This window comes from Emys orbicularis, chromosome 1 (assembly GCF_028017835.1).
Source record: "Emys orbicularis isolate rEmyOrb1 chromosome 1, rEmyOrb1.hap1, whole genome shotgun sequence".
NCBI classification, from domain to species: domain Eukaryota; kingdom Metazoa; phylum Chordata; order Testudines; family Emydidae; genus Emys; species Emys orbicularis.
The window spans coordinates 8,713,868-8,727,617 of record NC_088683.1 but is presented as its reverse complement, the minus strand read 5'-3'; the positions used below and the strand labels follow the sequence as shown (position 1 = coordinate 8,727,617).

The window sequence follows — 13,750 nt, the reverse complement described above, 5'->3', positions numbered from 1 at the left end:
CCGCTGATCAAGTTTGTTGCCTCACTGAGCAGAAGGGCAAAGAATACCCGTATTTGTGAGCCTGATTTTTAAACAAAAAGTTTCCATATGAATTAGTGTTTTGTCCATCTTACATTGTAGGATTATGTGTGGAGATTGCTGAGACCAATTCCTAATAGAATATTGATCAGTGATTTGCAGCAACTGCAGCTTTCGGGCTAGGATGTTGAGAGAGCTTTGCAATCCTCATGTGTAAATGAGCTAAGCAATTAAGTCTATCCCAGTCAGTGCCTTTTGGATTAAAATGCATTAGTGCTTTTACTTTTGATCCTATCTGAGTGATAAACATCTTGACACATTGTTGCGTTTTCATGACAGTCACATCACTCAGTAAGCGGGAGAGCAATACAAAAGACAGCCAAGTCATATCCATGACAGTCGAAACGAAGCTATTTTGGATCAACTTGTTTAAAAATACTAGCTATTAGCATAAACACTGAACAATTGACACGTGACGCTGAACGAACTGTCCTTAGTGTTAAGCTCCCCAAGTAGCGTAGGAATAAAGACCAAAGGCTCCAAGACAGCATTTCTTTGTTTTAGGTGTCAGCTACATTTTTGGTCTCTTCCACACTTGTACTAGCTGCACTCCTGGTAAGATGTGCAGTTAATCCTCCCCTTAGGAACAGGGGCAAGATTCAATCTTCAGTTAGGAAGAGGACACAAAGATTTAGAAGCAAGACCATGGAGGTACAGGAGTGAGTGCAATAGAGTGATTATTCTAGGTACTTACATCCTCCAGTGGTGTTATAGATGCACTTTCACCTCCATAGTAAGAGTTGCGATCCATGTGAAGGACCTTCTTTCCATTCACTGACATGATGCCAGAGAGGATGCATTCCTGTACAAATAAGAGGAGGTTTTAAATGCAGGGAAAGAGTCCTTTGCTTCAGTTATAGGACTGGGTCATCCCATCCCCCAACCCTCTTTCCTTCAATTCTTGGAAACAGCATGGAGCAAGTCATGCTGTTTCAATGAAAGCCCTAAGGACAGGAGCAGCACCTGGTAGAGTTTAACAGCACCCAAACCACTTTTGACTGTTTTGCCCCATAAATACAAGTTGGATGGGCAAAGCAAGATGGCTTGTAGGGACAATATGGGGTAGACAGCAAGAGTATGGTAGATATTTGAGTATATAGCCACCACATGCCAGGAAGCTGTAGTTTTTGACAACATGACCACCAGGCAGACATGAGGAATGGGCATCTTTTTAAGATGCTGTTACAAAGAGTATATGCCGAAGTAGTTATTTTACTATTTATTGCAAGACAATGTATAAGCAGCAAAAATTGAATAGATGCAAGCCACTCAAAGTCCAATGTTGATTTGACAAGTCAATACAAGCCTGCTAGTCTTTAGCATTTTTGTTTGTGATAAAAGCCATTGATATCAAGTGTTTCAAAACAGCTGTTCTAGATATTCTATCTGAAGTATCACTCCACGTTGTGAACGTTTCTTTTTCAGAGTGAAGCTTGTCATATGCAAGTGACTTTTGGCAGACTAGGAGATACACAGAAATGTAGGGCTGGAAGGGCACTCAATAGATCTAGTCCAGTTCCCTGCACTGAGGCAGGATTAAGTAATGTTACAAGACCATCCCTGACAGATGTTTAGCCTGTTCCTAAAAACCTGCAGTGAAGTCTATTCCAGATCTTAGCTATCCTTATAGTTAGAAATCTTTTCCTAATATCCAACACAAATCTCCCCTGCTGCAGATTAGCATGTCCACTAAAGGTAGGACAAGTAGTAGTTGTCCCCACACTCCCCATCAAGTTAGAAGGAAAGCAGTGCCTGGCATCGGTGTTGACATGGACTGTAGAAGACCCAAGCTGTGTTACAGTTTTGCTGAGCTTTGTTCAAAACAGAAGCTACAGTGGCTCTCCCAATAAGCTTTGAGAAGTTTTATAGTGCATTTGTATCAAGCCAGGAAAGCCGCCTGTTGTGGGGCCACAGGTTACAGTTTAAAGATGTCCATCTTATGGGGAGATGCAGCTGCTGCTATATCAGCCCTAGATGTGCTAGCCAAGCTTTGAAGGACTCAAGGCCTTGATATTTCCTTAGTAAGCTTCAGTTAAAACTGAAGGCTTATTTTGCCATTTGTTTCTGTTCAAGCCGATTGATGTGCAAAAGAGCATATAAACACACCACGGTTCTTATGAATTTGACTTAAAAGCCAACACAATTTTTATACTGCTGCTGCATGCGCCCTTTAAGAATAGAGATGTTACTGAACATTAGACCATTTAACTAGTCATTTAACATTGACCCAGTTGTGGCCCTTCTTCCCATTCACATGTTTGAAGTTAGAACACATTTACATTTGGCCTGTTGAGAAACAGCTGAAGTGATAGGCTGAGCATATCAATGAAACTGGGTTCCTCCAAGAGAAATGTTAGCTCAGAAAGTCTCAATGTAACTAGATTTAGCTATGCAACTCCCATTGAAGATAGTTGGAGTTGTGGCTAAACCCCCAACCAGCTTTGAAAAAATTCATAGCCTTTCTGCTCCAACTAACTGAAGTATTTACAGCCCTGAAGCAATTGTATAGCCAAAGACCAGCACAGAGAGCAGCAAAGGCACATGCCCCCTCTGTGCCTCAACCCCGTTCAACAGGGACCACCTCTCAGAGTAAGAGCATAAGAACGGCCATACTGGGTCAGACGAAAGGTCCATGTAGCCCAGTATCCTCTCTTCTGACAGTGGCCAATGCCAGATGCCCCAGAGGGAATGAACAGAACAGGTAATCATCAAGTGACCCATCCCCTGTCGCCCATTCCCAGCTTCTGGCAAACAGAAGCTAGGGACACCATCCTTGTCCATCCTGGCTAATAGGTCCATCGATGGCTATCCTCCAAGAATTTACCTAGTTCTTTTTTGAACGCTGTTATAGTCTTGGCCTTCACAACATCCTCTGGCAAAGAATTCCACAGGCGTTGTGTGAAGAAATACTTCCTTTTATTTTAAACCTGCTGCCTATTAATTTCATTTGGTGACCCCTAGTTCTTGTGTTATGAGAAGGAGTAAATAACACTTCCTTATTTACTTTCCCCACACCAGTCATGATTTTATAGACCTCAAATCATATCCGCCCTTAGTAGTCTCTTTTCCAAGCTGAAAAGTCCCAGTCTTATTAATCTCTCCTCATATGGAAGCCATTCCATACCCCTAGTCATTTTTGTTGCCCTTTTCCAAACCTTTTCCAAAATATCTTTTTTGAGATGGGCAACCACATTTGCATGCAGTATTCAACATGTGGGCATACCATGGATTTATATAGAGGCAATATGATAATTTCTGTCTTATTATCTATCCCTTTCTTAATCATGCCCAACATTCTGTTCGCTTTTTTAACTGCTGCTGCACATTGAGTGGATGTTTTCAGAGAACTATCCACAATGACTCCAAGATCTCTTTCTTGAGTGGTAACAGCTCATTTGGACCCCATCATTTTATATGTATAGTTGGGATTATGTTTTCCAGTGTGCAGTACTTTGCATTTATCAACATTGAATTTAGTCTGCCATTTTGTTGCCGTCACCCAGTTTTGAGAGACCCTTTTGTAGCTCTTCGCAGTCTGCCTGGGACTTAGCTATCTTGAGTAGTTTTGTATCATCTCAAAATTTTGCCGCCTCACTGTTTACTCCTTTTTCCAGATCACTTATGAATATGTTGAATTGGACTGGTCCCAGAACAGACCCCTGGGGGACACCACTATTTACCTCTCTCCATTCTGAAAACTGACCATTTATTCCTACCCTTTGTTTCCTATCTTTTAACCAGTTACCAATCCATGAGAGGACCTTCCCTCTTATCCCATCACAGCTTGCAGAGTGAAGTGGTAGTTCTCCACATTCTATCCTTGACTTCTACATCCACTGTCAGAGGCATCAATAGTGATGGTAAGTCTTTTGGCCATGCCTATTAGCTGCCTGTTAGCTTGGCAAATGAACGCTATCTGACCTGGAGCTGAATATGCTAACATCCATCCTTAAGACATTCAGATGTCAAACGCTGCCCTCTAGAATGGCCAAGGGTTTAGTTTACTTCTTTAGTGAAACTAATGCCTCTTCTCCCAACTTCCTGAAAATCTGCTGCATGCAGCTGTCAGCCAAAAGCCATCATATCTAGCCAGGCTCTTTCACCAACGTTCACCTTATGTTGTGATTAGTTTGCTATTTTCAGCGTTGTCCACTGCTCTCTCTCTTTTTCCAGAGTCTGGTCTACCACAATGCTAAGTGAACCTGTTAACCCTTATTGGTTAACAGTCCAAACATCTGCCCATTGTGGGTCTACATTTTAGTGTATGGTTCTCAAAAAAAAAAAAATAAATAAGTTACAGAACTAGAATGTTCTGCTAGTCAACCCTTGTTTGCTCTTAAACAAGCCTTGTAGACAGAACATGGATATGTTGAACTAGAACACATTAAGGGCTTGTCTTCACTTCATTTTTAGCTCAAGCTGTAACTGGAGTGTTGCCTCTAACTTGACTCCCACCCATACACAGTCTCAAGCTCAAGTTAAGCGGTACTTTACTCTAAAGATGCTAGCTTGTGTTGGTTGGTTGGGGGGTGGGGGGGGTGGCGTTGGTTTTTTCTTCAGCCTTGGCAAAACACACTAATTTTTGGTTAACCAAGTAAGCATATTCCTGACAGGAGAGGAAGGTACAAGAACACCCAGAGTTCTCAAGTAACTACATAAACATTCTTAAGAGATGGTACAGGAACACACCAATCCCTTATAAGATAGGGATGGGATGACAGGATAAGGGATAAGGATGTTCTGTTCAAATTAGCAGATACAAGGAGAAGGTGGTAACTAGCAGTATCTGGAGTGTAAGTAACTTGTTTGTATCAATATATAAAAGGAGAAATCATAGAAGGGGCATCTTTGGCCAGCCAAGGGGGCAACATCTTGGTATACTCACTGAGCTGGTCCCATTGTTGTGGTCATACATGTTTCTATATCTGTAACCATGGAGCCAGGGCACTAGTATGGTGCTTTGTCAACAATAAACCCGGCTGAGTGCCTTCGCCACCAAATCAAGCCTGTGGTCGCTTTATAGTAAGATCAAGGTCTGCTGAATTCACATGTTGCACTATCTGCTAGTGTGGCTAACATCAGAGCTCCAAGAACAGTAACACTGCAGCAGCAACATTCCTCAGCACTTACCAGTGCCAGAATTCAGGAAGATGTGAATCTCTTTCAAGTAAAGTGAAGTTATTGCTGGTTGGTTACATACCACCCAAATGGAATGCATAACTACATGTCTAGATTGCCTTTGTCCTGAAGGAGGGTTAGCCTAGCTACTGCTCAATCCAGAAAGAAAAGTCACACTGATTGCCAGCTCTGCTTCTCTAAGATTAGTCATCCCTACCTGAGAGAGGGTGCCACCAAGCTGTATTCTGACAGTGAACAACAGGATTTACCAAGTGCAATTAATTCACTGGCTGATTTGAAGCCCTGGACTCGGTTCACTAAATTAACCTGCAGAGGCTTCATTTGTAGTCTTGTGGATTTGGCTTGACAGGTCCTCATTAACAGAATGGCTTGTCTTTACAGCTGCTCTTCAACAGCCATGTGCCTACAGTGACTTATTTGAAAAATTAAAATCTGCCAAAACACTGGCTTGTCAGGTCTGGCAGATGGTGGTACAGCACTGATAATTTCCATGAGAAAGCGGAGTAGGATTGCAAAACAAAAGAAAAAGTCAACTTAACATATCTGAGGTATTCTAATGGCTTCAATAACTAAATTCCTGAAGCCAGATGACTTCCTCTCCCCATTAGTGACACAAATCGACATTTTAGGTATCTTTTGCCTCATCTCTCTCAATTCACAGGTGTATGCCACTTCCAGCAAGATAATCTTAAAAGGAAGCAGCAGAAGATGAATTTGGAGCTTGGCAGAAGTCAGAGAAAGGGTTCTAGTTGCCTCATTCCTTCAGTTCTGTACTGTCTAACCTGGATTCTTCTTGTAGTTCAGGCTTTAAGAACTAGCACAATTTTATTTAAGATCCATTTGTAATAGATTAAAATCCATGCAACGAATGGCCTGCTACACTACTACCAAAAGCAGGTTCTCGCACACAGCACTGGAGTTCAACTTAAGCGGTTTGTATCCAAATGCCACAAGCCTATGTCAGATGGAGAATGTGAAAGAGGCAGCAACATACTGTATGAAGCCTTGTTGTGTCCTGTATCAGGCTGATACGACATCTTTTTCTCTGATAAGATAGCTGCAGATAGAGACTGTCCAAAGGCAAACTTGTTGGCTGATCAGGCTTTTGAGGCCACATCCATGCCCCAGGTGCAGCAGTTCACACCTGGGACCTCACTGCTGAAACTTTATGCCCATATGACAAATTGAGATGGGGAAGTTAGTCAGAGAACATAATAAGAACAGCCTCTGGGGAGGGAGGAAGATGTGGAGCAGTTTGTGGCCCTCCACCCATTTTATTGGTAGAACCAAATCAGGCCCTTCAGCCTGCCACATGTAGTTTTTAAAATAAGTTAGAGTGGCTGCTGGAACACAAAATATTGCTGAAACTGCATCAAGGCTTCTGCCAGGGAAAGGGGCCCAGATAGCCCAGGGAATCTTAAAGTGTAAGAAAAGAATGAATAAGCAATGAGAAAGAGGCTTAGCATGCTCATTCTGCATATAAATCATTATGAACACCCAAGAGATAGTTTGAACAATCAGAAAAGTGAAAGTTAGTATTAACCATACTCATTGCAGCAATGTGCCATTGAGCATATGCAGTCAGTCAGTGGTAAATCCTTTTAGACTGCAAGCTCCTTGGGGCATAGACTGTTTGTCCAGGGCATGGCACACAGGCTTCAAAACAGGTTGAGGGCCTTTCGGTGCTAGTTGTCAGATAGCTGAAAGCAGATTCCCTTTGGCCTCATGCTTAAGTATCCATCCAAGAGCCCAGTTTGTGATTCAGCATAGTCTGATACAGTAACAGGCAAGGAAAGATATGAACCCATATCAACACAGGGACCGAAAAAGATAACTTAAGCCCCAGTGCCTCTGAGCTAAGCTTCCTAGTGACCGCTTTTCACAAGCAAGGACACCAAGTGACCTGCCCTGTTTACATGAACAGGATTTGCTTCTCTCTGCTGGTGCCAACATGGTAGGAGTCTCACTCTCAAACAGAAAACCTTCAAGAAAAAAAAAAAAGTCTGAGTTTGTATGGATTTTCTCCTAGAGCTTAGTGCCAAGTATGACAAGTTCAGAAACAGCCTCAAACTGCCAGAATGATCGAAACTTCAGCCAATTGTGTCATTGTCTATAGGGGGATAAGATTTTGTATTCAAGTGATCTTGTGACACAGCCTCTAGTTTAGAAGATTAAGTATTAATTTTAAGATCCACTCTAAAATACACGTTGAGGTATAAGTGTTCTAACCTAACAAGTTGGAAGCCCAGGTGATCCTGACAGGCAGTATATCAGTAGGTGAAGATCTTCACTTACTAGAGAAAATAATACTCATCTTTAAGTTACATACACTAGCTGGCTGCATGTATATTAAAAGCTCCCCCCAAAAAAAAAAATCTCCAGGAAGCTCACAGCACTATCATTAATATATTCCAACCAATGGATATCAAGGTAGAAGAGAGTTAAGTCAGCTAATTTTAAAGCTCTGATTAATGGAATATCCCATCTCATAATCAGCTACCAGAAGAGATGATGTGCACGAAACAGTATGCCATCCATTTGGAAATTACATTCCCTCAGAGGTCGATTGAGGTTAGTCAAGGTATCTAAACCAAAGTTGTTACCTATGCAGTTGCAAATCAACCCCAAGATGCAGATCAACTGACAGGCTGAAAAGTTGAGTTACCTTGAATTATTTTCTATAGGACCAGTATCTACTGATGTGTTTGTATAGCAATTTAATCTGTGGTTACAATTTAGTTCTATAATTTTTGCCAAGGTGAAAAAAAATAATCTAATTTGGTGTATTACTATACGACACACAGAGTGAAGACTTATATGGAGATCCTGTTATGACTATTACTTTGTTTGAATGTATACTGATTTGACAGGCAGTTAAACCAGACTCCTCCAGCCCCAACTACACTTTACTTTCTGAAGTGAGCTCAAGCCATTACATAATTTCTGATTAAACTAAGAAAATGAGAGGAAAACATTAGTAACAAGAGTTTGGGATCAATTTTGTTTAAAATAATATTTTCCAGATACTTGAAAGGCATTAGTGAGACATGTTCTTTCGCAGTGTTTAGAGTAAGCCTATCTAGACCTTTTCAACCAAGCATGCTATGGGAATATTTTTGACAGTGAACCCTGGCCAGCAAAAATTCATTCTTTAGTCTCTCTTTCACTTCAACCCATGCTCTTACGCTCTGAAGATCTATCACATTCATTTAATGGAATGACACTGCTATCCGTCCCTATGATGCCAGCCAACACCAGGCCGGAACCAAGACATAGGTTCAAGCTAACATGCACTCTAAGCACATAACTTCTAACTACAATAACTAAGGTTTAGATTTTATTAGGGGCCTACTGACATGCAACTTTGAAATGCCATTCATCACCAGGATTTCTAGGACATAGTAAGAAAACTGCAGGGCATGTGGTAGCTCTGGTGTTGTACTGCAATCATAGTTTGCAGCAGTCAGCTCTGAAAATACAAACTAACCTTTTGGTACACATGTAGGCAGAAAGGCACCACATCTTAAGATAGATCAACATTTCTCCCCCACCATCCTCATACATGTTTAATTTGATAGGTCAAAAGTAGCATCTAAGTTTTAATTCCTACAGACAAAAGATTGTGAAATCTGTCATGAATGAGGAGTTCACATGTTCAGCTGTACTTTTAACTCTAGGAACACCAAGTTTCCTAGTAATTTAGGGTTGCACAAACATCCCAGCACCTCTTTATCAATACCATGACTAATTAGCATTGCAATTGATCCATCCCGCACTAAAGTAACAATAGAAGAACTACCAATTTGACTTACATAAGTGTATAAGTGTTGGTTTACTTTTTATAGGCTACCAATGCCACCAGGCTCCTTGGAAAATCAAACTCTGGAATTAGCTTGTTTTAATTGACTAGCAGATGTAATCGGTTTCTAAATGTTTCAACTATTAGTGATGTGATGCCTTTGGATAGTCATAAGAGGCTTATTTAAATTTGTACAGCAAGTTTTCCCCCAATGTGACATGAGACCTCAATTGAGTAAGTATCAAAACTAACTATTTGACAATACAGTAGGTTAGCAGTTCTCCACAACATTTATGTAACAGTGAACTTATGGACCTGTCTAGAATGATCACCACTAGACAATGCATGTTTTTATGCCCCAGTATAAAGGCTTAGGCGATACTAAAGCTGACAACTTATTGATTTTATTTCACATTTGATGTGAGTGACAAAAGGGGGAAGCAACAAGTGCCTTTAGAACAATATTTGATTTTAAATTAGTAAAAAGCAAAAGGTGGTGGGATGTCATAAAGGAAGACATGTTAGCATGTGGTGTGATAGAGGATATGGCATTGAACAGAGTACTTTGGAGGGAGGACTCATTAAGCGGATCCCATTTGATGGGATTAACGCAAAGATGAGGATTTTATATACTTTGTTTTATACAGACCAGAATGTCAAAGTTCTCGACATCACCGTGTTGCGAGTTCAGCAACATTAGATAAGTCCACCAAAAGTTGTGCGGATAGGATGGCAATCCGAAGGACAGGTGCAATATAGAAACACTGTACTGTACAGACATCCGAGTGCGGACACACTTCACTAGTGCCTAGGGATACAAGTTATTCTACAGTTTACTTCTGACAAGCAGGTTAAGGGTATTTCCATGTAGAATATATTAAGGTTCCTCATCTCTAGGAGCTCTGACATCTGTCCATTCCCCCCCAAAACACACACCAAATGTGAACCCCCAGAGACTCTTACACAGCTTCTCAACCATCCCATAAAGCACCCCCCTCAAGAAAGTTTAGAAAACATGCCTTACTCATCTTCCTACCTCGGCCTCTGAAGGGAACCCTATCCGGCTTCTCTCAGATGAAGATTCCTTGAGGCTAAGGGGGTGTGGCCAGCCAACATGTGACGTTTCAATAGGGGTTTGGGGATCAACAGGGCAAAGAGGTTATTCATGTCATTCTGTTGTAGCTTTACTCTCTAAGGGCTAGTCTACACTGGCACCGCTTTAATGTGGCTTGTGTGGTCGCAGCAGAGCTCTCCCAGCACTCTAAAAAACCCACCTCCACAAGAGCCATGCTCCCAGCACTGGTGCACTGTCTACACTGGCACTTTACAGTGCTGAAATTTGCTGCGCTCAGGGCAGAGGGTGTTTTTTCACACACCTGAGCGAGAAAGTTGCAGCACTGTAAATTGCCAGTGTAGACAGGCCCTAAGCCTCTACCCCAAGTAGTCACTGGACTCAAAGCCACATTGACCATAGGACAACAATTTCAAGCTTCTTGTTTGTTACCTCATTTATTTGAGGGAGCAGAAATCCTGTAGTGAAGTCTGAATTAGATTCCAGCTTTGATGTTTACCACTACTTTTGGCTGGTAATCTATTTCCCTCTCAAAATTGCAGTGTATGTTTATTGATCCCAATCCCTTAGCTATACCATTCCTCCCCTTGTTCCCATGCATTCACTCCCCCACATTTGAGTCTGTTCTTACCAAAAAAAAAAAAAAACCCACCTCAATTTTATCTCTTCATATATTGTTTTGAAGAGGAAAGTCTTTTAGAAGAACTTTCACAATTAAATCCAATACCTACTATGACTGGAGCTTCTAGGCACTACAGTACAAAGAAATAACAGTTAAATTCTACCTTTTACCACAAGCTATCTAAGTTTCATTCAAAGCACTTTATAACAATACAGCCAGCTACTCAAGTATACCCATTCATATAAAACTGTTGATCACCTGTAGCTCTTAAATGGATTAAGATCAATGTGATCTCTTAAGATGTGTGTTCATAAGATGAACACAAGGATGGTGCAGCTGGACAACCAGAAGAGAAGAATCCACTTTGTCTTGTATCTCAGTCATGTAAGTTCACAATGAACGCACTAGATATGTAGGGTAAGTGCTTAGCTTGCCAACTCAGCTTTACCATACTGTGTTTCAAATGCAACAATCACAGGGAGCTGCATTCAGGCATTAGTAGTGTCAAACTATTGTAGGAGGAAGAACCGAATACAGAAGTGTTTCTGAATAGTCTCTTGTTAGTTATTTGGAACTTGAGCCATTTCCCTAGTTTTTAATATCACATAGTACTAAAGTCAGTCAAAATATAAGACAGAAGCCCTATTTCCCAAGGAAAATAGAGGGAGCAGCTTGTGTTGCTATAATCCCCTCTTGCTAACTCAAAAAACAGCTGTCAGGGAGATGGAGAATGAAACCAACTAGGATTGTATCAGTTTCACTCACCACTTTTAGAAGGTGGGACAAGTAGCAACTGTCAAGGTGTCTCCCCCAGGGAAAGGGGTGGAAAGCCTTGGTTTCACACATTTAGCCAGACTAAGGCACAAGTACTGTAGGAATAATCCTGTACCAACAGGGAATGGCCTATAGGAACAAATAGGCCATCTCAAATGGCAAAAATATGGCTATTTATCACCATAGGTAAAGCATCAGTCCCCAAAGCATGTAAGTGACAACAGCATTTAGCCTATGGTAGGAAGTGCATGCAGCTCTTTATAAGGTATTATCACAACCCTGAGTCTGAGGTGCAGGGGAAAGAAAATGGGGGAATGCCCACCCACCTCAAAATGCAAAATTGTGTCTCTGTCCAGATTAGCAAGACAGACAGTTTTAACAGTAAAGGAAGCATTCATTCACAGCTATATTGTATTTTCTTTCTCCATTCCTGGAAAAGAATAATGTCTATCTTATTCTGTGCAACTCACAATCCATCTCAGACTTTTTTCTTACTAAACCTGTATTAGCGAAAGTTAAGGTGGAGGGAGATTTCTCCCCCCAGTTCAAAGAATGAATAATAGGAAGTCAGTAACAGCAGACCCTGAAGCAACAGCATTGTTACGTCTCATCTGCAACCTGCAAAGCAGCATCCTCCACCACAGAAGGAAGAGATTACCAAGGATTTTGTAGAGCACCGAGTATTACCAACAGTCAAATTTCAGCAGGGGAGAAAAAAGGGACAATTTATGAGCAGAAGCAGAAAAAAAAAAATCCCTTGAAGGGATTGGTTGACTGTTTACAACTCAGTCACGCAATTGCTTGTTCTTTTCCCCACCCCCTGCTACTGCAGTCAGGGATTGACAGAGCATGAACGCTGCATTGAGGAAGGGAGGGGGGAGAAAGACTGACGGCCTCCACCCTAAAGCTAGGCTTGTGCCTTTCCAGCCCCAACCCACGGAGATCAGAGTCCCAACGGGAAATCCTTAAGCCCCAGCGCGTGCATTTTTTCGGGGGGAGGGGAGCAATCAGCACCAGGCAATAAAGCCCGGTTGGTGTTTGATTGCTTTTCTAACAATTGCATTTCCTGGGGCCTCCTAGAGGCAGCTTCAGGAGACAGGATTTCACAGTTCAATATTCAAGCCCCCTCAAGCAAGGGAGACCCCACTACCGATCCTAGCACCGCAGTCACACGGGAGACCCCCACCCACCCACCCACCGGGCTGGGCAGGGCCTCCTCTTCTGCCAGCTCAGCCAGGAGACCAGCTGCCAGCTCAGGCTCCCGTTGGGACCCACCCAGGCTCGGCTCCCGGCGTGGGGATGAATGAGAGAGGCAGCAGGAAGGGGGCAAAGCGGGGGAGAGAGGGAGCCAGGGGGCAGAGGGAGAAGTGGGGGGGGGGGGAGAAATGGCGCAGGAGCGGGGGGGACCGGGGGGGCAAGAGGCGGGGGGAGGGGCGGAGAAGGGAGGGTTTGTGGGGGGAGGGGAGAAGCAAGGGGCGGGGCCAGCGGTGAGGGGGAGAAGTGGGAGGACGGGGGGGGAATCAGGGGGAAATGGGGTAAGGGGCGGGGCAGGGGTGAGAGGGGACGGGGCGGGAGCCCGCTGCAGCCCGGCCCGGCCGCCCCGGGGGAGGGGAGCGGGGACGAGGCCCGGCCGGGCGCCCCCTCCTCACCGTGAGGCCGGTGCCCAGCACGATCACGTCGTACTCCTCATTCATGGCGGCGGGGTCGCGGGCGGGTCCGGGTCGCGGGGCTCGGGCGGGTCGGGCGCTGGAGGCCGCGGAGACAGAAGCAGGATAAAATGGAGACGCCGCCGCCGCCGCCGCCGTGAAGAGACCGCGCCAGGGGGGTGGGCGGGGCCGCCGCAACGAACCGAGGGGGCGGAGCCGAGCACCAGCCCCTGTCAATCGCGCCCATTCGGCTCCCCCGGTTGGGCCGCTCGACTGTCAATCGGGAGGCTCCGCCCTCACCCGTCGCTAAGGGGCGGAACGCCGGCCTTGCCAACGGGAATGCCACCGTGGTGCTGGGGGTGTGCGCCTGCGCGGACGGAGGCGGGTGCTGCGCTGACCCTGAGCCGCCGCGAGTGCTGCAGCGCGAGCCGCCCTGGGCGCCGCTGGTGCAAAGACATAATTGCACTTCCTGAGCCGCCTGCTGCTGCTGCTGCTGCTGCTGCTGGGCAGAGCCGAGCTCAGCGGAGGCATGCTGGGGGGGCGGGGCACAATGCATTTGCAGGGACGCATGGCAATATATTTATTGCACTGCGTGTATCGCTCCCAAGGCCCAGCAGAAA

General features: G+C 44.1%; 1 protein-coding gene across 1 annotated transcript in view; it reads right to left on the bottom strand.

Annotated features, from left to right (window-relative positions):
* GDI2 (GDP dissociation inhibitor 2) overlaps window positions 1-13,267 on the bottom strand; it is a 28,236-nt gene extending 14,969 nt beyond the window's left edge. Inside the window, exons 1-2 of the mRNA XM_065400214.1 lie at window positions 13,134-13,267; window positions 773-880 (exon numbers count right to left, since the gene is read on the bottom strand). Of these exons, the coding sequence (XP_065256286.1) occupies window positions 773-880; window positions 13,134-13,178 (153 nt within the window). The 5' untranslated portion in view covers window positions 13,179-13,267. The remainder of the gene's footprint in view (window positions 1-772; window positions 881-13,133) is intronic.
* Between the last annotated feature and the right edge of the window lie 483 nt (window positions 13,268-13,750).